General features: G+C 37.7%; 1 protein-coding gene across 8 annotated transcripts in view; it reads left to right on the top strand.

Annotated features, from left to right (window-relative positions):
* Positions 1-27,773, top strand: part of IL15 (interleukin 15) — a 108,996-nt gene that overhangs the window by 38,244 nt on the left and 42,979 nt on the right. For 3 of the 8 annotated variants that reach the window (XM_019661037.1, XM_019661035.1, XM_019661036.1), the window contains exons 3-5: positions 24,597-24,744; positions 25,678-25,775; positions 27,118-27,202. The exons of 1 other annotated variant lie outside the window; for it this stretch is intronic. In XM_019661037.1, the coding sequence (XP_019516582.1) occupies positions 24,733-24,744; positions 25,678-25,775; positions 27,118-27,202 (195 nt within the window). In that variant the 5' untranslated portion in view covers positions 24,597-24,732. Of the gene's footprint in view, positions 1-933; positions 1,013-24,596; positions 24,745-25,677; positions 25,776-27,117; positions 27,203-27,773 lie in introns of those variants that run through there. 4 more of the 8 variants (XR_002126064.1, XM_019661034.1, XM_019661038.1 and 1 more) reach the window with 3 other exon arrangements.

Genomic DNA, 27,773 nt, shown 5'->3' with positions numbered 1-27,773 from the left:
GTGTGTGTGTGTGTGTGTGTGTGTGTGTGTGTTTTGAAAGGCCAGTGAGGAGGGGGATCAGAGAGAATGGGTGGAGTGTGGAATGAAGTGAGTTTAGAGAAGTTTGGTGGGAACAGAATCATGCAACGCCTTATAGGTTATTCCAAGTGTTATTTCAGACTGAATCCTGAGGGCAACAGGAAACTTCTAGAGGAATTTTAAGCAGGGGAGAGACATGATTCATTCTATGTTGTGCCAGGATCTGTAGTCCATGGAGAACAAATCTGGGGTGGGGGCAACCTTGGATAGCGAAGAGGGCAGTTGGGAAGCGATGCAGTAGTCCAAGTGAAATTGGATATGGTTTAGACTAAGATTCAAGGGACAATGTGACAAGTTGAGAACAGTCAGTGGAAGACATAATAAAATGCTTAAAGTGACATATCATCGAAGGCCCAAGGATGACTGAGTACCCCTTATCATGTGACATGGTTTGAGACAGATCAGTAGCCTTTGCTTTAGATAATAGTTGCTGTCCAGAAAAGCTGGCTTAAAACTTCTTTTCTGTAGAGTGGTTCCTAATTAACCGTTGACCACATGTACAGAGTTTGAAATGCAATTCCACTGTGGTTGAGGATGGATGAAAACTGTGCTATGGTAGACTCACTCCCCATTAATGGCTTGGAGCCCTGGCAGGCACAGATACGAGGCAGTACTCATGGGGCTACCCATTATTGCAGTAATTTGTTATGGGCTAAGAAGCCAGCTCACCAAACTTGCTAGGAAGTTATAGCACATAAAATTAAGGGCTCTTTTGTGCATGGGTTTTGTGATATCTTTTTTGGTGGCTTGGGGTTTTTAAGATTGTTGTTGTTTTTAATTTTATTTTTTCTTTTTGCCTTTTGACCCCCTCAGCCACCTCTTTGCCCTGCCCCCTGCCTCTGGCAACCACCAGTCTCCTCTCTGCAGCCACAAACACCCGTCCTTTTCAGCCCCAATCACCGCACTGAGTGCCATGTCCCCAAGTGTGAGTGAGGTGTGTATATTTTGTCTATATAAAGTATTTAGAACATTGTGAAAGCACTATGAGAGTTAGTCACATACACATATAACCATGCATCTTACTATCACCATCCACCATTAGTAAGCTCATTTATTTAATCCTTTATCTTAATTTTAATTTTCTGATACAATAGGTTATCAAAATATTCTGTGGAAACCTAGCCCAACATTATGAACACTTTTTATGGGACATTAAGCTTTGTCTACTGTCATTGTTAGTAAAGTTTACTTTACAGAAATGTAATTTGTGCCTTAAAACAGTACACAGGATGCATGGTTACCTTTTATTAATACATGTTTCATCATTGAGGTTAAACCACTTTGTAATTTTATTGAAAAACTTGAAATGATTGGTTTTGTGATAGAGATAATAATTAGTGCCACCTGTATTGGAAAATATGTGCACATCCTTGTTAAGAGATGTTTTCTTTAGAATGGAGAGCCTTTTGAAAGACAGGTGCTGCAGAGCCTCTGAGCCTCAGCCTACCTTGCCAGGCCATGCTTTTACAGCATGTTGCTGTCCTGGGTTCGGCTTTCGTTAGGTCACCTCAGCACTGCCTTACCCAGGTAAGCCTCTGGCTTTCTTGTCAGCCATCTTCTCTATCCCCTGTGGGTTCTGGCAGAAGCTTCTGGATTCCTTCCAGGGAGGAGGCGTGTGTGTGTTAATTCAGTCCTTCTCTCCACTTAACCAATCCTCACCTTTGTTTCTCAGTCACATTTGGCTGTCTCTTGAGTGGGGTTACCCTTTGAGGTTGGTATCCATCGGGAATCCCAAAGTGGGTAAGGGGGCAAAACTCAGCCTGCCACCAAATGCGCTCTCAGCCTGCTCCCTGAGGGTATCAACCCCAGGATGGACAATGTATTGCTCGCATGTCTTCTTCTACCTCTGTTTCTCTTTGCCTCCCATCCTCCCATCCTGAAGCACCTACTTGCATCATGTCTTCCTGATCCTGAGGGCAGCCTGTCATCTAGCCTTCAGAGACAGATATGTTTTCACTCTCTGCCTTGGAAGAAACCGTGTAGACCAAGTTTCATTTTCAAGGTTGGAGGCTTAGGAAAGCTGGGTTGTAGGGATTTTCCAAACAGGAAGTGACATCAGTTTAATTTTGAGAGGAACTTTGTCAAGTGGTAAAAGCCTGGATGCAAGCTGAGCTGCCTGGTTTCTGCTCTGAGGTGGCCACTTACTCGCTGTGTGACTTCGGGCAAGTTGTGTAACTTCTCTGTTTCTCAGATTTCTTATCTTTAAAATGATGATGACTGTACCTTTGTTATAAAGTTGCCGTAATGAACAAATTAGTTAATATGTCAAGAGCTTAGAACAGTAACTGATAAGTAGTCAGCATTTGATATTTGTTAGCAATTATGTATTACTTTACTATTGCTATTAATTGTAAAAAAAATCTTTTATATATTTGAAGACATAGACTGTAAGTAAAATATGGTAAAATTATTAGATATTTTTTATATATAATGGCCAACAGTTGTATTAATTTTTTAAAATTAATTATTACTCGCCAATAATAGGAAATGAGGTATAGCTTAAGGCATTCTATATAGTTCATAGTAATTTATAAATCTTTGCTGATTTATAATTAAAGAAATAATGCAGCAACTTCTAACTGATGTAAGTAAAAGATCTGTCTGTATGTAGGAGAAAAACCTACGAGTTTGAGGGTCTTAAAGCCTCTCTATGGATCATTACATTGTCTTCAGTGGTTTAACAATCAGGAATAAATTCTGTCTCTTAATTGCTGTCACTTTTAGTCTTTCATGACAAAAAGGTAAATATATTTGATCTTGTTTTCCTTTTATCTCTGTGCATAACCTAGGCTTAGAGAACATAGAGTTGGGATGGGGTGTGACTTTGTTTTCTTTTTTTGTTTTAATCTAGTGGGTTTATTGTCATTTCTAACTGGTTAGTCTCCTTACTTTTTAAATGACCTCACAACAAAATGTTATTTTGTGGCATTAATCTACCTTTGTTGTTTTGTGACCTCAGTGACTTTATAATTTGTATACCACAAAATCTTGAGGGTATGTATGTCAAAATAGAAATGCAAACTTGTTCATTTTGCTAAAAACAAGGATTTCAAACAATTGTGAGTAACAAGAATTTTCCATTGAAAAATATTACAGGGTCTAGATTGAACAGTAGATTTAATACATAAAAGCAGGGAGCACTCCTAACCACTTATGGTTTGACGCTGTCTGATTTAAAATATATATACAAAGCAGTGATGACAAAGTAAAAACATTCCAGTTTGTAGACAACTACATAGCTATAGGGGATGTCTTTCATTTTCTTGAAAGTGCATCTGGGTTTCTTATCTTCTCGCTTTTAGATATGCCCCATCCTCAGCTTAGAACCCTTCCCATCCCCTTCTCACTTCAGGAGTGCCTGCTTGCTCTGTAGGTCCCAGTTTCCATGTTACTTCCTCCAGAAAGTCTCACCTCTCTTGCATGTTTTAATAACACCCTCCTCTAACATTCTCACTGTTGTGTAATTTCTGGGGTTTGTTGTGTTCCCCATTGGACTGTGAGCTCAGTGAGGCATGACATTGACCTTGATCAGCTTGTAGCTTCAGCATTTTAGTTGGCGATTGATAGTTGTTGAGTGACTTCATTTGGAGTAATTACTTTGAATTAATTTTCTTTCAACCCACAATGGTACTTTTATAACTCAGCATTATTTGGACCAGTTGAACAGCTAGCAAAGCTCTGCATTGTCACCATCTGAGTCCTAACATTTAGAAAAGTTTGCTTAAGTTGATATTAGATTTGTGTAAATTTCAGGTAATTCTTCAGTTGTTTTTCACTGTAATAGAGAACTACAAGCTAGAGCACTTACTTATTAGGATCCTCATCCTTTTTCATGAGATGTAGTTTTTGTTGTTGTTCTCTGCGTAGCATGGATAGGCTGCAAATGCAAATTAACCAGACTTATTTTCACAAGTGCTTTGTGGGATCATCTGATTATCTTATTGTGGTATCTCCTAGGAAACTTCATTTTAATTTCACAAACCTGTAAGTCTGTTCATAGGGGAGCTTAGGCAGAAGTGATACCCAAACAGTTTTACAGGGGGATTCCCAGAAAGTTTTACTTATAAAATGCATTAGAAATCTCTGAAGTTTCATAAAATAAAGTATTGAAGGACATGATAACTGCATCTTAAATTCTTACTGCATGCTAAATACTATGCTGGGCACACTGCTTGCATAATCTCATTACTCATTACAGCCACTGAGGATTTATATTGTTATCTCTGTTTTTTCAGAAGCTCTGAAAGTTAAGTAACTCACCCTATGTATTAGTTCTCTGTGCCATGTAACAAATCATCACAAACTTACTGATTTAAAATAATACCCATTAATTATATCACAATTCTTCAGTTCAGAAGTCTAGCCAAGCTTCTGTGGGCATTACGCTCACAGTCTGACAAGGTAACAATTAAGGTGTCTGCAAGACTGGATGGACTCTTTCCTGGAGGCTCTGGAAAGAAGCCACTGCCCAAGTTATTTGGATTGTTGGCAGAACTCAGTTCCCCTGATTGCAGGATCAAGGTCCTGGTTAACTGCTGGCAGCCAGCCGGGGCCACTCTCCGCTCCTAGAAGCCAACAGCGTTGCCTCTTACACGGCTCCCCCCATCTTCAGACCAGCAGATGTGTGTGTAATCCTTCTCAGCATCTGAGCCTCTCTAGCTTCCCTTTCTGCCATCAGCCAGAAAAAAGTTTCTGCTTTGAAGGGCTCGGGTGATTAGATTAGTCACTCACCCCCCAACCCCTCCAATAATCTCCCTATGGTGCAGTATAACATAACATAGCCAGGGGTGGTATCTCATCGTATGCACATTTAAGGTGAGAGGTTTTTTGGGTGGGGCCTATAGTTCTGCTTGCCACACCTTATTACACAGAAGAGTCATTCACGAAGTTGGAGGTCAAGCCTGGGTTTGGTGGAACTGTGGAGCTTGTCCCTAAACCCCATTCATTAGAAGGTCTGATTTTTATCCATGGGAATTAATTATAGAGACCAGTCTCGTTGCTGCATAGCTGGACTGTGTTGGTACCGAATAGTGCTATAAACAGTATTGCCTTAGAGCAGCGGTTCTCAACCTGTGGGTCGCGATCCCTTTGGGGGTCGACGACCCTTTCACAGGGGTCGCCGGGTACTCGTATGTGGGCGTATCTGCATGTGGGCCTGGAGACGGATAGAGGAGCGGTGTCTTGGTTCCTAAGACCATCGAAAATATGTGTTTTCCGATGGTCTTAGGCGACCCCTGTGAAAGGTTGAGAACCGCTGCTTTAGAGGGTTCCAGCTCAAGCTTACATGCACACTGGTCCTGTAAAATGCGAGACCCAGATGGTCAGGATTCACATAAGTTATGTCTGGCCATGCTTTACATATTTCTGTGATTCCCACTTACATCAGTTTGGTTCACTCTATCTTACATCAAGCTTTGGCTTCCACTTTGTACCCTGTCTCCCTGCTACTTATCTTATGGACACTCTTTAAAGATGTAGTTAGCTAAGAGTCGTGTTCATTTCAGTTTCCTTGGGAAATTTGAGTGCAATCATAGTTTTCCTCCTCTGAAATCATACTTTCAGAGGTGATTGACTTTAATTCCTATTGCAAGGTTCTAAGGGAACTGCAAAAGATACAAAGGCCATCTAGAAAAATCCCAGTCTTGATCATACAGAGCTACCATTAACTTGAGACCACATGGGTTTTTATGAAGCATCACATTTGATCTGGTGCACAGAATGAAAAACACGGATGTGGCATTTTGCTGATTTTAAATAACCTGAGCAAATACCTGACAAATATTTCTTAGGCTGTTGAGTGTAACATTTAAAAAAAAAACAAACATTGATTTTTTTCTTGTTGTTGGCATCTATTGAATTTTCTTTTTCCCCCCATTAAAACAATGACAGGAACCTTCTTTTCTCCTATGATTTACCAGGTCAGATGCGCCTTACAGACTAACCAGCCCCGTTGTATTAGGAAACGGAGGCCTAGCCTGTGAAACAAAGGCCAATCCTGATTTACTCGATAATTGAGTAATTTGGAACAAGTCATATAGACATCCCTGAATCTCATTGTTCTCAGCTATAAAATGAGCAGTTCCAAAATTCTACTATTTTAAACATATCTATGACATACTTTAGTCAGATTCCAAGTTGCTGGAAATGTTTATTTTGGTTTGACTGCTCAGAAATTTGTTTGCGGGATCCCATCAAGACATGAAAACAATTTATAGTATATGTGAATGGTATAGTAAAATTAATTGGAACATTCAGGGGCTTGTCATACTTAAACAAGTTATAGGATTGTTTTTCTATTTTTACACAATACACTTTTTCTTGGGTTCCAATTTTTTGTACACTTTGCTCTTCACAAATAAGTGTTCCATTTTATTTTCCTTTTTCTCTTATTTTACCAGAAATATATTTTTTTTCTGGCAAAATATTTCAATGTTATTTTGTCACAATTTATGCATGGTTGTTCTTACTATGGTGAGACGTTAATATTTCTGCAATCTAGGATAAATTACCAAAATGTTAAAACACAGACATCATGATAGCTGACTGTGGCTGAAGTGGGTGTGCATTATCTCAGCAAAGTTGGTTTTGCCGTTCTTTGTGAAGTACATTGTATGAAACGCTGGTGTTGTGGAACTGGTGGGTCCTCCCCAAAATTGGTGGCCCCATTGTGTCAAGTCAAAGCATGCACATGATGCTTTAAAGAGTTAATGACAATTAAATGAACAGTTAAATTAGAAATGGGGTCTCAGGTATAACTTCTTTCCCTGGAAGGGGGTATATCATGGACAACATGCACATACGGAATGATTTTTCTGGTAATAAAGTTTGGACAGTAGCAACCAGTGCAGAACAGAACCATTCATGCTGCCGTTCAGTATGAAAAAAACCAAAGGAGTTTTCACTATGCAAGAACCTACACTCCTATGGGTTTGCAGTGATGCCTTAGTGCAAGAGGAAACAGCTGTTGATCTGTTTTTCTTTGGATTTTATTTTCTGTTTACACTGCCATTCCGTCAGTACGTGGCTTCATAAAGCCGTAGGATTCTGATAGGAAAACAACCCAGGCCATGTGCTTTGGAAGCCAATGTGTTGATTTTCTAGCTGGATAGCGATGTTTTATTATCGCTGGAGGGAGAGTGTGACTAGGAGTGTTAGAGGCAGGAAGCCTAATGCCGCCAATACCATGTCCAGGAGTGAGCCATCTCCTGTGTTTTATGGGCTTTATTCTATTGAATGAATATTGTATTGCTGTTTTTGTTTTTTGATTGTTTGAATATCAGAGTCTTGTCAGATGGTTCTGTTTCTTTCAAACACTTGATGGAAAGTTTTGTTGTAAAGCCTCTTTCTTGGAGACGGCTTTATGTCTTGGCTATAAAGGGAAGTTCCATAAAATTTGATCGGAAATTGTTTTTATGAGCTGCCGCCCTGTGTGCTATTATTGTAAAAGCTCAGAACCTGAGTGTTAGTTTGAACTCAGAGCTGTGTTTTCCCAGTGCTTCTTTTGGACACATTCTTCATCTTACCGCTTTCTTCCTACAGAACATGTCTCCCACCAGCCTTCAGCTCAATAGTCTTGTTCAACCCATCCTTGCTGTACATTAGAACTAAGCTTTTTGGGTATCTTCCTTGGATGTGTGCAGCATCAATAGCCAATACCATTTATTTTCAGTCATTCACCTCTTTTATTACTCTAGAGCAGGGGGCAGCAAACTGTGGCTCACGAGCCACATGCGGCTCTTTGGGTACGTTCTGTCTCAAAAGTTTGCAGACCCCTGGAAGAGCCAATCCTGTCCCTCACTGCAATTGAAAAATTATTTGAGAGCCATAAATATATTTTTACATAGTCACCATTATGTGAATAATATCCTTTAAAAATTTTATAAATGAAACTATGATAGTTTTATTTTCATTTTCGATTTTACTTCAGAGCCACATGTACGTACCCAAAGAGCCGCATGTGGCTCACAAGCCGCAGTTTGCTGACCCCTGCTCTAGACATAGTTCCTCAGAAATGCTTCTTGCCAGGAAGTCTTCAGTGAGTATTGAACATTTGGGAGAGATTCTTTTTTTAATTGAAATGAGCATTCTTTCATGCTAATTTTACCATATTAAGACTTCTTTGTTCTCCACTTGCATTTTGTGGACATGTCACTCTGGCTTCGTGCCTTTACTGGCTGGCATCTGTGATATTCAGCTCAGCCTGTACACACCGATACCCTCTCTGTAATTCTGTGATTCTAATTGGTGGTCCTATTTTACTTTAGTTAAGCAGGGCTTGGTAAGTTTTGGCCTGTCATTATTGTACCTTTTCCTGCTTTCCCCAGAACTCCTTTTTAAAAAAAAATATTGATTGATTTTTTAAAATTAGTTTCAGGTGTACAACACAGTGCAATAGTTACACTTTTTACCCCTCAATGTGACAACCCCCTCCCTAATCCACCGCCCCACTCCCCCCCATATCATACATACAATTCCATTGACTCCACTCCCACATTATATTCCACATCCCATGACTACATATATATTCAATTATAGTTGACATACAATATTATACAACATCAGCTTCAGGTGTATAGTGATGTGATCAAACCTCTACCCCATCCATGAAGTGGTCTCCCTAACAAGACATGAGACCATCTGACACCCTACAAAATATTTGCAACATTATTAATTATATTTCCAGAACTGTCTTTCATATCCCTGTGGCAATGTTGTAGTTATCTGTCTATGCTGTCTAATCCCTTCCCTTTCTCCCTCCCCAGAACATCTTTTGATCGACCCTGAACTCTTACATGAGATGCACTGTGAAACATGATTTCTTTCCTTCCTTTTTTTTCCTTTTTCTTATGAATTGGCCTGTTTAATTAACCTGAGTGAAAAGAAGGAGAAAACATTTTTTTTTTAAAGGGGAATAGAAATCATAGTAATCTTTTGCTTTCCCTGGAAACAGGTTGTTCAGCATCAGGGGGAGCCTAAACTGTACAGATATTACTTCACATTTTCCTTTACAAATAAATAAATGAAAAGATAAGTGGCAGCCCAGACAGGGTGCTTTGTTGTGCTTTAATGGACCATGGTAGCCCAGATGTGGAAATGCTTTAAATGGGAAAAGAATTTTCTTTCATCTTCTTTTCTGCTAATGGTGTTTAGTTGATGTAAATATTCAGTTCTAGCAGGATAATGGGTGCCTGAGGGAATCAAATTGAAATAACAGGATTCTTAACATATTTTTTCATTTCTGTATAATTTGTGTTTCATACATTTCTACTGGAAACTGAGAAAACTTTTTTTTTTTCCCCAAAAGGCAATTATTCTGCCTGGCCCTGTTACCCTATTATTATAGGGTCTTCTTTCTTTTCAGATAATAATCCACAGAATTTCATCAGATGCTCAAGTTAAGTCATTAATTGGCTTGATATAAGGGGTTGTTAGTGCAGAAAGCTTATTCTTTTCATTGGTTGTATATAACTCCCAGACATTAAGTGACTCATTTTGTTGTTTCTGAGGCCAAGAATCATTATTTTCCTTTGTCACCATAGGACTGTGGATTTCAATTTACTTAACAAACTTATAGCTCATATTGAATTAATTTCTGCTGATAAGTGATTTTTCTAGGCAATTGTTCAAATTTTTTGGTTAACAGTCAACAGTAGTTACAACATTTGAATGGGTGTACTCTGTTGAGATTATTAATGTAAGACTTTGTTCTTTTAGTGTATCTTTTCTCCTTCAGAAATAGTTTTTGCTGAACTGTGGGATTTTCTGAATATTTTTTCAAAGTTAACAACAAAGAGAAGCTTAACTATTATCTACCCATATAAATGATTAACACATTAATATCCACCTTTGTCATCCTTATTTGTACCTCCCTATTCTTTAATTAAGATCCATATTTGTTGAAAGAATATGCGAACACTGGAAATATTTTACTTAATGATGACTAACGCTGTATTTTCTTTGCTGAGTCTAACTTTGGAAAACATTGATAATTAAACTGCACAAATAAAATTAATTTAATGTAGTTACACATTTTTCCCATCAAACTATTGAACAGATCTACTTAAGGTGTAAGGTACTAGCTAGAAATTTCTATCAGAAAGTCAGTGCTGTTTTATCTCCTCATGTCTATAACACATGCATAATCTATAGTCACATTAAAAAATATGTAAGCCGTATGCAAGCAGAGATTCTTTTCTCTTGTTCTCTGCAGCAGCAAACATGCTTTTGTGTGCGTATGTGCACACCTACACACACACACACACACACACACACACACACACAATGAAAGCCAACACTGGAAAGTCCCCCGGACAGTTAGGGAAGATGGGAGACAATCCGCTGTAATAGAGACAAATATGGACTTGGCACCTCTTCTGGGCCATTCTACTACCTGCACTGTGGGAATCTGTAACAAGTTATTTAATAACTCCTGGCTCACTTTGATCTTATCTGTATGTTAAGACCACATTCCCACATTTACTGTCACATTCAGTCATTGGTACATATTTGTGTGATGCTGGTGAAGGTGATCCTCAAGGGAATGATAAAGCTTTAGGCTGGAGGGGCGGTGGTACAGATTTTCTGGGGGGCAAAATGAGCATTGCTCCCTTTTCAATTTGATCCATTAGAATTTGAAAGGGGGCCATAACCCAAGTATATTGTGAATGAATTTGTAGAAAAGTTGAACAATGACCAGCTTTAATCGGCAGGTCCAGATAGAGAAACAATATAATTATTGATAAAGCAAAATTAAAAAAAAATACACATAAGGAAGCAACAGTTACAAAGAGGACCACAATCCAGGTAGTTCTCCTACTGGGCACATGGGAAATTTCATGTAAGAACTCAACTAATTCTGACCCAATCCTGTACTTAATCCAGCTAATAATTAACATGTGGGCTCGTCATGCGATCAACTATGAATTTCACTCTTAAAGAATAAATTCTGTTCTGTCCTGTAAAAAGGATGACTTGATGACCAAGAATCATAAATGAAGTTATTAAGTCAATGGACTATTTATCGGGTCAGGGTAATAGTTTGTTTAATATGTAAACAACCAGCCTGCGTGTTTATACTAGCTCATGTTAAAAAATGATTTGCAGTTTTTATTTCTCTTTGGCTATGCACTTAATTCCTAATGCCTGTCAAGCACAACTGTTAAGTCACATCACTGTTTATGAATCTATTGGGTTGTCGGAAAAGTCATGACATATTGTTTCCATGTTTTTCGTTGCAAAAAACGCATCATGACTTTTCTGACAACCCAATAAAGTGGTATTCCATTGCCCAGAAAATCAAATAGGATTCCTCAGCTTGACTCTGAAGGTCACATACAATCCGACTCTAACCTGCATTTGCTTTCTCTCTCTTCAGTATTTTCCAGTCGTGCCTCTTAGGTTTTCTCATATTCGGATGGTATTATTTATGCTGGGTCTATATTAGCTGGGATATCTTCATGCTTCCTACTCAAATTTTATTCGTTCTTGAGTTTTAACCTCAGTTGCCATCCTATCCAAAAGCCTTCTCCATTTGCAAAAGCATTTATTCATCCTTATTTATTATTCACTTATTCATGTATTTGCAATCACTCCACAAGTATTTATTGAGTACCTTCTATATTAAAGGTTCTCCCTTTCCTAAACGTGAATTTCTATTTCATGTATAGTTATATCCAAGTATTGGGTTGTTGGAAAAGTCATGACGTATTTTTTCTTTTTTTAGCTGAGCCATCCTGCTGCCACCTGTTGGCAGCTCAGCAGCAGCTCAGCTTGGGCTGGGAATCGAACCGCTGTTGCTCAGAAGGACGTATTTTTTCTGTTTTTCATTGCAAAAATGCATCATGACTTTTCTGACAACCTGATAGTTACACTGAGTTTGTTGTTTGATGTTTATTTAACCTCCTCTGTAAAACTGAGCTCATTATGGCAATGATTATAGTTTTTTTTTGTTTTTTTGTTTTTTAAAAAGAGATCATGGAATAGTGTAAGACATGACCAAGCAAGGAGGTTTGAAGCTGCGTCTCGGTCTCCTGTTGGCTGTGACTTAGTTCTTGGGTAATTCAAATCAGTGGACATTTATTAAGCTTCTATCAGGTTTATTGCAATGCTAGGCACTATAGGAGATAAACGGATACATGTATTTTATGTATGTTTGTTATGGACATGCATTAAAAAAACTAATTTTTGGAGCTAACAATCTAAAAGAAAGATCCTTGATCTGAGATCCTGAGACTTCTAGAGAGATGAATGTTTTAGCCTCAGATGATTTTATCTAAAGTTTTGGATAAGTGTTTATATGCATATTTCTGGGAAGATGGTGGCTAGATTTTAGATGTTAAAGGTGTCGTTGATCATTTTAAAAAAGGTTAAAAAACTTATGATCTTAATATGTATAAAGCAAGTACCCAACTAAAGAACAAGAGCCATAGAAGAACAACAGTATTCTAAGCTGCGTTCAGAGAAAGGTAAAACGACATCTGACTGTGATCACTGAAGGAAAGTTATCCTGAAAGAGATGACTCTTGGAGTATATGCCATGTATCTTTTGGCCTCAACTTCCTCATGGAAAAGAGAATAGATTATAGGATATCAGTTATTCTTTCCAGTTATAAAATTTGCTTTTTGTTGAGATCACCAAATGCCTATCAAAATGCCAGTCACATTATAAGTATTCAGAACACATCTGCTCATTAATCCTGAAATGAAACTTTGAAAATTTGTTGTTCCAAATATATTCATTATCTTGAGTTAAAATTTAAAATATTATAGCATTAGCTCCCTAATGTTCCATGAATGAAAGGAAGACTTATCAGATGTTTATATGCCGCTGCTCACACTCTTTCACTTGGCAGATCAGAATGTTTAATTCATTATTTCTCCTTTATTGATTTGTACCATTTTTTAATACCTTTGTATTTCATTATGCTTTCTAGTACAGCATGCTGGGCCTCCTCGTGATTCTTTATGCTTTGTGGGTGTAGGAACTATCTCACATCCACCTGGTATTATCCCGCACCTAACACATTCCCTTAACCAAAAGGGAGCTTGGTAAATGTTGAATGATAAATGGAAGGATGCATATCAAAGTGCATCCGAATAATCTGTAAATTGCCTATTTCAGGATAGCACAGAGTTTAGAGAGCCTGGGATCAAGAGTGAGAAGGCAGGCTCAGATCGTCACACTGCCTTGTCCTGAACGAGTCACTGTTGACAAGTTTGTTCTCAACTTCCTCACCTGTGAAGTGGAATAATGACAGCATCTTCCTCCTGAATTTACCTGATTACATTAATTAAGTGCTTGGAAGAGTGTCTAACACATCATAAGTAAGGGTGAATTCAGGTTGTGGGGCCCTGAGCTTTTAAGGTGGCTGGCCCTCTTTAAGAAAAAGAGTACTAAATTACAAATACAAAATTAGTCATTTAGAAGATTTTTTTAAGGATTTATTTCGATCGAGAGAAGAAATCACAAATTGCAGATACAAAAAAAACGAAAAAATATCACAAACATCACAAAATATTATCATCATCACTAATAAACTTCCCAACTCATCTTTATATACTTTATTTCCTACAAATTTTCATCTGCAGACACTTATAGTTCCTCGTTTATATGATAATGATTTAAAATCTTTTCTATATAGAGAATGGAAAGAAAATGTATTCTTGTCTTTAGAAAAGTCGATTGAGATTTCTTTTTTCATCACTGATGGTTTAGGAAGTATTTATTTACCTTCATAATGCATTACTGGAAAGAACGCATTTCTGCCTTCCTCCATGGCTTGGCGCTCAGGCGTCCTTGTTTGGAGGGAAGACTGGGAGAAGCCCAGCTTTCCCGTTTCACTTGGCATGATTTCAGGCCAGCGTTGCCTCAGCGGGTCCGGCTTGGCTAGGTCCTCACTGCTCCCTCTTGACTCCCCATCCCCACCCTTGTGCAAGGAAGGTCTTGTGTGAGATGGAGGGAGGGAGTATAAAGTGGCTGAGAGCTGGGGACATAGTGGCCCTGATGCACTGTATTCATGTCCTGAGAGTCCCAGCTAAGGTCCAGATTCTCCATGAGGTCTGCTGCAATGAGAGTGTCATCGAAGTCCAAATAGACGGAAGGAAATGCTGGCAGCCAGTCGTACCTGCTGCAAACACAGAATGACTTCTAGGACTCAGAACGTGACCACCAGGCGGTGCTGCCCTCCATGCCTGCTCAGGGCTAGGGATGTTTCCTTACTATGGACAATGTGACACAGAGGCCTTAGAGCACCACCCAGTTCATAGTAAATCTCCTTTTCCTTTTAAGGGCTCCGTTGTTAGCACTTACTGTTATTATTTTACTCTTTCATGCCAAATAATTTTTCAGCAAACTCCGAGGAATTTTGCGGTCAATGTCTTTTTTGATCTTATATAATTTTTTAACTTTCAGGAATAATTCTACCTCTCTACTTTATCCCAAACGGGGTAGGATTTCAGATAACCTAAACTTTTACTAAAATGCATTTGTAAATGGGTTGTGCCAGAGAAAATGTATGTTTAAAACTTCATGATTATATTGAGATGAAATCATATTGAGATAAAAATGCTATATTTCCTTCATTTGTAAATATCGTGTGTAGTGGATGTCATGCTGTGGCCACACTCTCCTTTAGGAATGAGGAATTTGTTATCTCTGGGCATGCTGCTTGCTCGTGTCTTCAGCTGACATCCTCTCTGGGAGAAATTCTGCTTGCCGGAGGTCATACCCACCGGTAGGGGCAGCCTGCATCCAGTGCTCTTTGTGGGGCGGGGAGTATTAGAAAGGCCCTTATTTCCCCAACTTGTACAACTGCAATTGGCCATCCCAAATTCAGAGCTCCACAAAGCCCGGTGAGTGACTGCAGAGGGGCCTTACTTGTTCCTCTGCCCAGCCAGCTTTCTTCCCTTCCCCCACAGGAAGTGATTCTGCAGACACTTCCCAATATACACCCTGTACATAAATCACTCAGAGTCCCCTTCCCAGAGAACCTGACCTAAAACACCATTAATTTTTTAAGAAGCACAATCATTTTAATAACATTCCCAGGTTTCCTGGGGATGAGGATAGAGATCATTTATAAGATGTGACCCAATTTCAGAAACGTTCCAATTGAAAAAACGTGCTTCATAGATTCATGGAAATGCACTACCTGAGAGTGCTGTGATTGCTTGCCGTATGATCGCTTTCGCTGTGACCAGTAACCTGAAGCAATTAGAAGCCTTTCACTGAAAGCCATTATCTGAAGAAAGGTTAAAAATTGTTGTTCTTTCCTTTTCTCGCCGCAGTTTTCTCTTTACATGCTCTCCTAGCCTGATGTCCTCTGAACTCATGGTTTTAAGCCAATGTGTTATATCTCCAGCCCTGCCATCTCTTGAGCTTCTAATTTGCATATTTGTCTGTCTGCCAGAACATTTATTTGAGATCCCACCAGCCTCCCAAACTTAACGTGTCCAACACTGGAGGAGACATCTTCCCCTCAAACCAGTTTCTGTCTTGTTAATCTTAATTAGTGGCCCCACTGCCCTGACGTTCCATAAACCATAAACCTGTTAGTCATCCTAGACTCCACTCCCTCCCTCACCCTGCACACCTGGACAGCCAACAAGACCTGCCAGGTTTGCTGAGAAGTGTTACTCCAATAAGCAATACTATCACTGCTTTTCAGTTCCTATTACTACTTCCTCAGTGTAGCCCTTTACGTGGACCACTATAACCATAATTGACTGGTTTCCTACCTTCAATCTTGCGTCCTTTAAATACACCCCCCTGAACAGTGGTCAAGGTGATCTATTTCAAATGTAAGTCAGATCATGCCATTGCACTCATGAACACAACGAACAGCAAATTCTCCTGTCAAGCAAGGCTCTCCGTGACATACGCATTTATCCCTCACCTGACCACTACCACTCCCTTTCTCCAGCTTGATATGCTGGTAAAATCGAAGTGCTAGGAGTTCACCTGCATGCCTCCTAGGGTTTCATGCCTCTGTGTCTTTGCCCTTTATTTTCTCTCGGCCTGGCAAGCCCTTTTCTCCTGTCGTATATTGGCTAACTTGAATCATCCTCCATGGTAATCTAGTTTTGTCTTCTCCTCTGGGATGTTTTCTCTCAACCTCAAAACCTGGATACCCAAACTGTCTTAGCATTTGTGATATTATAGTGAAAGCATGTCTGTGTTTCTAGAATTTCCTAAAGGACAGGGACTGTGGTCGTTCACCTTTGTAACCCTGGTACCAAGCACACACTAGGTACTCAGTGTCTGCGGTCCAGAACTGAAGACTGGGGACAGTAGCCGGTTCTTCATGCATTTACTGATTCATTGCTGATTTGGTATATCATCAATATTCTCATGACACTTTCTGGGATCTCAGTCCGGAAACCCAGCTGTGTTCCCAACATCTTGATAAAATTGGCTAATAACCACGAAACTTAATCTCTTCAAAACTGAAGTGACTTGTCCCTCAGACCTGCTCCTCTCCCAGCCTCCTGTTTTAAGAACTGGTGACCCTGCTCTCCTCACGTCAGGCTACAACCTTCCAAGTCATCCTTGACACCTCCCCTTCTTTCATACCTAGCATCCAAGTCATCAGCCAATCCTGTGCCTTCCAAATACACATCTCTCTCCATCTCCTGTCACCCTGGATTATTGTGTCACCTCCTTCGTTGTCTCCCTATGCCCATACTCACCTTTCTCAGTAAGGTAGCTAGAGTGTGGCTTTTAAACTCTAAGGCAGTTCACATCTTTTCTGTGCCCAGGATGCTTTAAATGGGCTTTGCAGTACAGTCCCAAGGCCTTACCCACTCTCCCCTCCTTGACCCTGCCTTCACCTCCTGAATTCCTGGCTGAGTTAGACTCAGGCCTTTTCCAGTACTTTCCCCCACAGGGTCTTTGTAGTCCTCTTTGCCCCCATCTGGAGAGCTATTCCTCAGATATTGTTTGCTGACTCTCTTCCTTTAGGTCTCTGCTTACATTTAATGTCACCTTGTTAGCGAGGCCTGTCATGACCATCCTATGTAAAATAGAGGTTAATTTCACACACACTGTATTTATTCTCCACAGTAACTGAGCACACCATCAGTCATACTCATTTGTTTTCTGATTTTCTGTCTTGTTTTGTTTTTCCCCTCAGTGCTTTGTCCTTAGGAGAAGAGTGACTGACATATAGTAGGGGCCCAATAAATATTTGATGGATGTATTAGTGAGTGAAGGAACCAGGACTAAGCTCCAGTTGTATTCCTTCCTAGCATGTGCAATGTTGGGCAAATTACTTAAACTTGTCTGAGTTTAATTTTTCTTATTAGTAAAATGAATCTGGTAATAACGACACACCATATTTGTCTCAAAGGTTTTTGATGAGATGTCAGTGTAATATTAATAGATGGTGCACTCACAATCTAAAGTGTTTTACATATAAAATTTAATCTTCACAATAATCTTTGTAATAATGATAGGCCATACATTCAATAACCATCTCCATTTTGCTGATCTGGGGAACAAAAGGACTGAGGTATGTACATACCTAGCAGTCACCTAGAGAGTAAATGAGAGCCAGGACTTGAACCCACATAGCTGTGACCCCTCGGTGCTGACTGGCTGCCCCGGCTGTGTGCTTCCTCATTCTGTGCCTGTCCTCAGGGCGCATGATCCCAGACAGGAAGCCTGCATGTTTGTGTTACATACTCTTTATCAGTTGGAGAATATGGCAACATTTTTTGTTTTAAAAATTTATGCTAAATTTTGTCAAATATTTACCTCTTCTGCAAAGGCAACCATATATAGCTTTTCTCTTTTAGTCTATTAATGTCGTGAATGCACTAACAAACTTCCTGATGTTGGCCATCCTTTCATTTCAAGAATAAAACCTACTCAGCCATTTAGTTTTATTCTGTTAACACACTGCTTGATGACATTGTTTGATACTTTATTTTGGAAATTGCGTCTATGTTCCTATAAGAGATTGATATATCATTTCCTTTTTTAGGATATCATTACATAGTTTTTTTTTTTAAATATTTTATTGGGGAATTGGGGCCTTCAAGGGGAACAGTGCTGGGGAATTGGGGAAGGGGAACAGACAAGTTGCTGTCCTTTTGTTCTTCAGTCTAGTTGTGGAGGACATCACTTCACTGGTCCATGTTGGTATTATCATTGTGCTCTTCCCGGGTGAGGCAGATCGGTCACTGGCCTCTGGACGGCCGCTCACGGCAGCTCTTGGCAGCTCACACTGGCTGCCAGCTGCTTACTCTGGCTTCCGGCCATACATGGTAGCTTATGGCAACCCACTGCTGCAGGGGCTGCAGGCTATGCTGTCGCCAGCGACTCAGGGCAGCCCAGCTCCAGGTCGAGCTGTTGTTCACCATCTTAGCTGTAGAGGGCAGTGTCACTGGCCCTCATGTGGAATCCGAACTGGGGCCCTGCTGCTCAGAACTGGCGCTCCAAGCCAGCTCTTAACCAATGTGCCACTCGGCCGGCCCTCATTACATAGTTTTTATATAAATTTTGGTGCCTATGAATTAGAATACTCTCATATTATCGTAAGGATTTATAAATTCCCTGAATGTTTGGTAAAACCTTCATAAAGAAATTAAAGACTTTTTATTACATATATTTAGACTAATCCTCTGTCAGGATTTCTTCATTTTCTTGACTCTGTTTTGATAATCATCATATATATTTTCTTAGAAAGTTAATGTTCAACTTGATCTGTCTGAACATATGATTTATAGAAATTATACTAATAATGGCCCCTTTTGCACATATATATAATATATATATATATATTTTATTATATATATATTATATATATATATATACATATAATTTAAGACTTTCTTTCCTTTCTAGTTTTGGTCCAATTTCTTTTTCAAAGAACCATCTCTTAATTTTACTAATTACTTTCTTTACTTTAATGCTTTTATGTTTGCTAACACTTCATTCTATTTTATTTTAATTATAGATTCTTGAGATTAGTGCATAATAAAACATTTTAATCTAATTGGTTTCTATGAGAGACTATAAAATTCTCTATGATTATCATTTTTCCATATTTGACAGGTATTTTTAAATGATGTATAATTTCCAAACTGACTTCCTCTTGTATATTAGCATTACTTCAAAGGATCACTTATTCACTTATAAACGGATAGATTTAAATTGTTTTTCTATTTTATTGTTGATTTTTAATTCAATATTATTGATATTGTTATAAGTCAATGTTACTCAATTGAATAATCCAATGTTATTGACATTATTGATGTTACTGTTACTGATTTGTAATCACAAGATGAGGCAGGTATGATTTCAGATTTTTGTAATTTTTTGAGACTATTTTAGGTCTAGCACATAGGTAACTTATGCCTAGCTAGCCATAGAGAACCTTTTATGAATATTCTATGTGTTTATTTTTTAATATGCTATTTTGGTAGGGTAGCATGTTTTTATCTATTTCTATATATTTCACCTAATATACATATATATTACATAAAACATTGTTCATTGTGCTTTAAAATTTACCACAGGCACAGGTGAGCTGGAGCCAGCTCTAATTGGCTTGTGAGAGCCTATGGTTAGATATTTAAGCATTTTGTGAACAGTTGTTAAGCCATTGGCTTGAAATCAGTGTGATGGGGTATTTACACAATAGAAATTGGCAAATGCTGCAAATCATTTTTTTTTTTTGAGGGCCAGCTTACTTGCACACTACAGACCATAGCCCAACTCTTATTTATGTATAAATTTCTGAAAAATCTGAAAAAAAAATTTAATAACTCCTTACTTTTCCTCTGTAATTTGAAGCTATATTGTTAGGTACATGAAGGCTCATGATCTGGTAGGTCGTAACTTTTAGGTGGATTATGCAGGATGTAGGGAAGGCTCATGTACATTATCCTTTGCATGGCTTAGTACTTATCACATGAATTCTAATTATTCTGGTATTGTTATTATTATTATTATCATTATACTTGTATTTGCTTAACATATCTTTTTCTGTTCTTGCATTCAAGCTTTTTGTACTATTTTACTTTTGTTCCATTTCTCATAAATAGCATATTTTAAATGTATCTGCCTATCTTTCTCTTACTCTATTTTTTAAACACAGTCCAAGTGTCTATCTTTTAGTAAGCGAATATAGTTTTTATCACGTTTGCATGTGTGAGTGGATGTACATGTATATTTAGACTGACTACTGCCACATTACTCTTTATGTCTGTTTTTTACTGTGTTTTCTTTGTTTAATTTCACTTTTCTGACTACGGCCACTTCCATTACATTGCTTAAGTTTTCTTGCCTCATTTTCCTTTTTTTTGGTTTGGAAATTATAACGATATGTCTAGTTTTTTGTTTTTTCTGTAGGAAACTTTTCTCTTGATTTTTTTTTTTTTTAGTTAATCATCATGTGTTACACATTCCCCAAATAAAATAATCTTCTTAACATGAGTTTCCTTCTTCCTTCTCTCATATCGTTTCCCATGTGGAGATTATTTATGATTTTCTTCCATATTTCTATTTGGAAAAATACATATTAGGTCAGTAGTTGCCTCACGATGGGAGTTGGAAATGGAGTGACTGCAAAGAGGCATGAGAGAAATTTGATTATAGATATGCTTTATATCATAGTTGTGGTTATGATAGCACAGATATATACAATTATCAAAACCCTGCATATCATATACCTAAAATGGGTGTATTTTATTATCTTGAAATTATACCTCAATAAAGTTTATTTTAAAAGTGCAGTGGAGAATGTCAGAGAGAGAAAGGATATAGGATGTAGAGAAGGAAGGACCTTTAGAGGTTGCATCTCGAGAAATTATAATGGCACATATTCTCCAGCAATACTTTGTAGCTAGGAATTTGAAATTGGCAAAATGAAAGTAGCAGAAGATGAATGTGGGAGAATCTTAGGGTGTTGTTTGGGATATTGAAGGGACTGACTGGGACAGCTGCTGGATGGGGAGGCAAGTGCAGCTACGAGGCTGATAGTTGTGAATGGGGACAATGTGGTTGTAAACAAATGAATCAAATCCAACACAAGTAATAATGTGCTTGTTGTGCTCGTTATGTATCATGTGTGCTTTTATGTGTTGGAGGCACAGTGATAAACAAGACAGCAACATTTCTAACCATAAGAATCTCACATTTTTGCAAAATAGATGAATGAGTGAGGTAAAAAAAAAAATTCTTAGAAAAGTTGCCGTTAGTTACTTACACCCAATGTAAGTGTTAACTTGTTTTATGCTCCATTCCTTCTGAAATCCCACATCTTTTTCTCTTTTCTTGGGTAATATTTGTATTTTCCTGGAATGCATTTCCACATAATTATGTCGCAGGCATTCTGTGGATCTTACATTTTCTAAGGTCTGGTTTGAAAGAATGTTCTTTGCCCTCCTTCTCAAATACTGTGATTGCTTTTTAGGTTCAAATTAATGTTCCCCTGGACTTTGAAGATTTAATCTATTGTCTTGTAAGTTCCATGATCAGATTCATCCTGATCCTTGTCCTTGAGTACTTGCTTCTGCTCCAAAGTTTGCTGTTGGCATGGTTTTCTTTAGGAATTAAGAAATGTATTTTAAAATTACCATGGTTTCCATTTATCCTATTTATTTCCCTTCAGTGTGACAACTCGTATTTTTTTTCCAACTCTATGAAATTTATTTTATCATTTTTGTGATTATTTCCTCCTCTCTGTTCTCTTTGCTCTTTCTGGAGTTCCTTTTCGATACTTTATTGAAATTTCTAGACCTATTTCATAATTTCCAGCTCTTTGTCACTTTGTGCTATGGTCTGAAAGAATTTCTTCACCTTTTCCGAGAATTTTGAATGCAGCCCTTTTGGAAAGTGAACTAGAGGCACAGATTTCACAGACTTCCTGGACAGTAGGTTAAATGTCACAGTTGCACTGTTCTGGAGAGGCTTCCCATGAAACCTGCCTTAGAGAATTGTCCTAACTAGCGTTTTTCAAAAACACTTACATAAAACATTTTTCAAGAATATTTGCGCACACACACAAAAAGCACATGAACATGTTGCCATATAGAACTATGGTCAGAAAGTGGTGAGAGCGTCTCCTGTGTATGCCCTCTCACAACATATATACATCATTGTTGTCTTAGGTGATGAACTTCCTGAGGTGTTCCTGTATTCATTTTTTACAATACCATTATTTAATTAATGCCGTTTGAGTAGTCATGGTAACTAAGGTGTCCAAATTTTATCACTGCCTTTGTTCTTGGCAGTATAGGTATTTAAATGGTTACAATTTGTTTTGGAAGCATTTCAGTATAATTAAAATTTTGTCTTAAGTATTCTCAAGAACTTAAATGTTGTTTTATTAAAAATAGGTATATTTAAAATACCTGTAACGTTATAGTTATATGGAACATCTTACTTAATCATTTATTTTGTTGTTTTGGTAAACTGAGATTTATAGGCCCTGTTAACATGTTGTATGGCCATATGAGAGAATTAAATACCAACTTCAGATCTTATATTTGTGTGAATTAATTTTTAAAAGTCATAGTAGTAACCATGGTAACATAGTTCATAATGGGTTTTGGTTGTTTTTTTTTAGATTTACTAGTGAACACAGATTGTGTTTTGCGAAGTTTCATGTTTGAAAATTTCATAATATTGGTGTCAATTGAAAACAATTACTGAAAAATGCTAGTACCATTACTGACAGGACAATTTGAGACATTTAAAGATTATCAGTTTCTCAGCTGCACTCAAATGGGACCAATTAAGAAATCCACAGGAGCCAGAGGTCTGCAAACTGTAGACTGTGGGTCAAATTCACCAGCCGTCTGTTTTGATAAATGAAGTCATATTGGAACACAGCCATACCCATTCATTCAAGCATTGTCTATGGCTGTTTTCACACCAGAATAGCAGTTACAAAATTGTAACAGATGCCTACAAAGCCTGACATACTATCTGGCCCTTTGGAGAAAAATCTTACCAATTCCTTCTTTATACAGTGGCAACTCTTATCTAATGCCACTTTCATCCTGTTATCAAATGACTCACTTTTATCTGAATACACACTTGTTTGTGGATGTTGTTGCTCAAGCTCTTACTTTCGCCTAAAATGTTGTTTCTCTCATTTTACTCATATCTAAAATCTACCCATTTTCTTTTAAGTTGTGATTCCAGTAGCACTTCCTCTATGAAGTTTTATAATAAAAAAAGAAAATTAAATTTCCTGAACATCGTTCCTTTACACTCCCTCACATAGATACTCGACAACACCTTGCCTCTGAAACATCCGAAAAACAAAATAATTTAATTATTTGAGTGTACAGAATTTAATCGTAGTGAATCCGTATGTCAAGGGACAGGGTAGATTTTTATTTTTTCAGGGGAGGTTAACAAATATTAAATATATACTATTTTAAAAGGAGAGAAAAAAATCATTGTGGATATTTTATATATTTTGGTTTAAAAATTTTTTTTAATCAAATGGAGTCAAATATGGAAATGTGTAATCTTCACACTCTTCACCTCTTTGAATTCAAAAAAGTAGAATTTTGTTACTTATGAAATTCTAAAATGATGTTTCAGTTAACAGTGACTTAGTTTGCCAAAGAACAAAATCGAACTGAGTAAATGTGAAGATCTAATTGGCTTTATTAAGCGAGTCATGAAAAGGGTAGCATCTTGTCTAGCAGTCAGAAGTGGGGCTCTGAGGAGTTGTACAAATTGGAAGGTTTTATAGGAAGAAGGGTGGGGCAAGGGAGCTATTAGCAAAAGAAAATAAAGGATTATACCAGGAGTGCCAAAAAATGTATACACATGACTTGTATTCATCTATTGTTATTGGTATACATTGAGTATTACAATTTTATTAGTTTTTTTTCCTTTTTTAAAATGTGTATACATTTTTTGGCACCCTCTGTATTTAACCAGGACATCTTTTTTGGGGGTGGGAGGGAAGGCAGTTGTTATCACGCAGACTGCCTCTTTGGCCTCTGAGGAATGGAGAAGGCCCACATGACGAATTCCCTCACTGTTGTCCAGGAAACTCCAGCCTGCTTGATTAAGATGGTATTTCTGAGAGAGGCTGAAACAGTACTTAAGTCAGTTATTAACTCTAGGTTTGTCACTATTTGGGGCCCGAGGTTTTCTCTTTAACAATTTCAAAGACTGAAGGCATCTATTCATTTCTGTAGAAGCAGCTTTTTATGTTGTTAATTAAATTAACAGTTTGTAGTTTATATGAATTCAGGTATTTGGTTGCTTCTTCTGTTCACAAATATGGCTTTGGCATTTGCCAGTTCAGGAACATCATCGTGGAAAGGGTTGGGCTTTGCAATCGAACAGACCTCATCTCAAATCCTGGCTGTCAAATACTTGCTGTGGGGCCCAGGCAGCTCACCCAAAGGCTGCTCACCCTACCCCATAGGATTGTTGTGAGGATTCAGTGTGATGCATATATTAAATAACTAATAGAGTGCCCATGAAAGAAGAAGGTGCTCAATAAATATTAATTCCTTTCCCTCTCTTTCTCCCACCCCACTAGTCTGCTTGTGTTTTAAATGGATCATTCTTTATCCTGGATTGTGTCATAGGAAGTATTCTGGATGGATGACTGCTGGAGACCCATTGCTATAGCCAGCTCTTCTTCAATATTTAAGGACTTAACCTGGCATTGAGTAATGAGAATTTCGGTAAGACAAATTGGATGAAGATAGTGTGTGGGCTTTTCTTAAAAGGTCACTTAAATCTCAGATACTTCATACTATTGCTCCTCTCTAAAACACTGGGATGTCACAGAGGTCTGTTCAAACATGGATTATTCTTATTTTGAAAATAAATAATTAGGTTTGTAAAACTCTGTTAAGAGCCCTGACGTGCTTTTTATGAGTGAAATATATTATTTCACTCATCTCATCCTGTTTTGTTCTTTAAATGTCTGTCTCCTCAGTGAATTGTGTAGTCTTTGAGGATGAGGTCTTGGTGTTACTTATCCCATCGGTGTAGACCAAGTGAAGTATAGGTTCTTCGTGGTTAAGGGGGCAGTCACACGGCTATCTGAAATTCTAAAACATTGACAACATGAAAGAGGCTGACAAAAGTATCAAAACTCTAGGAAGTTCTAAGTTAAGTGATTTTCATAAATCACCAAGAAAAATTAGTATATAGTGACTCTCGGGATGACATAGAGAGTATTTTTATTGGTTCCATTTCTATCCAATTTTTCTCTAAATGATGTTAATATATAATTAATTTTTATATAGTTACATGAACTTAACATAGAGCTATTATAGTAAACTATTGTTGTTCATCTGTGCTGGACAAAACTTGTTGGTCTATTAAAAGTGGAAGAAAGATGAGAGGGCATTCAAGGATAATAGAAAAACAACAGTGGTAATATTAGTAGATATATAAATTTTCTTAAAATTAATGTGCATTAAAAACATATTAAAGAATTTTGCCCATAGGAAACAGAGCTGGAGGGGGGAGCAAAAAAGTTCAATTCTAGTTTTATTAATTTTGATAAGGAATATTAATTCCTAATTTTTTCTAAGATAGAAGCTATTAATTTTAATATTGCTTTTTAATTTTAAAAATTAACCATTTTCTCTGATTAAATTTTTCAGAAACCATATTTGAGAAGTACGTCCATCCAGTGCTATTTGTGTTTACTTCTAAACAGTCATTTTTTAACTGAGGCTGGCATTCATGTCTTCATTTTCAGGTAATTTGATCTTTAGGCATAAATATCATTATGCTAATGGCCATGATCATTTTCTTCAATGTCTTCTCTATTAAATTGGTTTATTAAATTGTTTACACCTTAAGTAGTCAGTATTTGCAGTTTATGGAGACTCAGAAAAGTTCTGTACACACCCAACTGAGCGTGTCTTTCTTCCGGTAGTATAGAAATGAATATTATATCCTCCAAATAGAGTGGACCTCTTGTTCTCTAACTCAGCTTGGAAGCGCATTCCTTATTAATATCCTGCATGATTTTCATTGCAGTAATAACATAGGTATTTAGGGCTCGCCCATGTTACTTTGTATATCTATTTCCTGGCACTGACTTCTCCTTTTCTAGCCTTATCCTAGTTTAGTTCTAAAGATTCCTTTCTTTATTTAGACCTTTCATTTTTCCTCCTAGTAACCATTCATATTTTTCCATGCTTGTTAACTTTTTTCTTCTTAGATGCAGCTAATACTCGGTACCCACTTGGCCTAAGCACCCAACCTATAGTTACATAATCTGATTCAGTTCAGTTCTACCAATACCTTCCTGGTGTAGGGAACCTTAGATTTGTGCAAGTAAATCTTACAAGAAAGATTAGCGTTGGCTCTCGTGCTGCTATAAAAATCCATCAGGGAGCAATTGATTTTCCTGTAGCTCTAAGAATGGTTCCACAGTCACTTGATCAGTATATATGTGTCTTTTCTCCAGGTATTAAATTTCTATTTTACCAAAATGAGTAAGTATATAATCATTCAGCCTAGATTGGGCTAAAGTCTATAATGTTTACGGATCAAGCTGTTGCAAGCATAGTAATAATGTGAGCAGTGTACAAGGGACATGTTTAATCTACTGTAAAGAACCTTACTGTCAAAATCATTACATGAAAATGATTATTTCTTATTTTAAGAATTTTACCTATTTATTAGACTTAAAAGCTTGATGGGACCTCTATTTAAAGAAAACTAGTAATTCATTCAAAAATATTTACTGAGTATTATCACACATCAGATACTGTTTTTGTTCCATTATAATAAGTTGCACCAGGTTGTTTTAAGTTATTCCTCCAAAGTAGGCTTTTCTCTAATCCGGACTTATCAGTCCCCAAGTGAACTTAAGATGTCAATTTTGTACTACACGTTTTGTGTTTCTATTCATTTAGAAGGCTGTGGAATGCACAAAGACAAGGATAATACTCATCTTTTCACTGTTGAGAGTAAAGAAACCATTGTTTTTTTCAGAGTAAAAAGTTCTTGGCGTCTCTGTTGCCTTTAGTATTCATCAAGACAATACTAACTTTATTCAAAATGCTTTACTTTTTTGGTTTTGCTTTCAGCTGTATCAGTGCAGGTCTTCCTAAAACAGAGGCAAACTGGCAGGATGTAATAAGTGATTTGAAAATGTTTGAAACTCTTATTCAAGTAAGTCTTTATTTTTTTCCATAAAGTATCTCATATAATTCCTATGAAGCATGCCTCTCCCTATGTTTTGCTGTCAGTCTTAATGAAATCTCACTTGAAATTGTAATATTTTTGTAGAAATTTATGAGCCTTGTAAAGCCTCAAGTAAAATCGTTTACTTATAATGTTCAGATCCTAATTATCTTTAAAGCTCAATTTATAAGTGACCCAGCATGAAGAGCTCTCTCTGTCACCACAGACCAGAGAGTCCCTCCTCCTACCAGAGAAACCAGGTGATTTTGTGGCACTTGCCAGGTGGAATGGCCTGACCCGGAGGAAGGCTTTCTGTTCTGTGGCCTAGGGAACCCCTTCTCCCATGTAAAGATGGCAGCTGGCCTGGTAGAACCTGCATGGGGAGAAGGGAAGAGGAGCCCACTGACAACTGTGGCCAGGGAAGTGCCTTTGCCTAGCAGTGGGTGACACAGTAAGGACCAGTGGGAGTCCCAGTGGTGTGAGGTGAACCACCCTTCCAAGTTAGCACCACAAAGATTCTAAAAACTAAATTGTCATTGGAATCCCAACACACAAACGT

Source organism: Hipposideros armiger, unplaced genomic scaffold (genome assembly GCF_001890085.2).
Source record: "Hipposideros armiger isolate ML-2016 unplaced genomic scaffold, ASM189008v1 scaffold_333, whole genome shotgun sequence".
NCBI lineage: Eukaryota > Metazoa > Chordata > Mammalia > Chiroptera > Hipposideridae > Hipposideros > Hipposideros armiger.
Note: the sequence above shows the minus strand (reverse complement) of the source record. Positions and strands in the feature narration are given on the sequence as shown.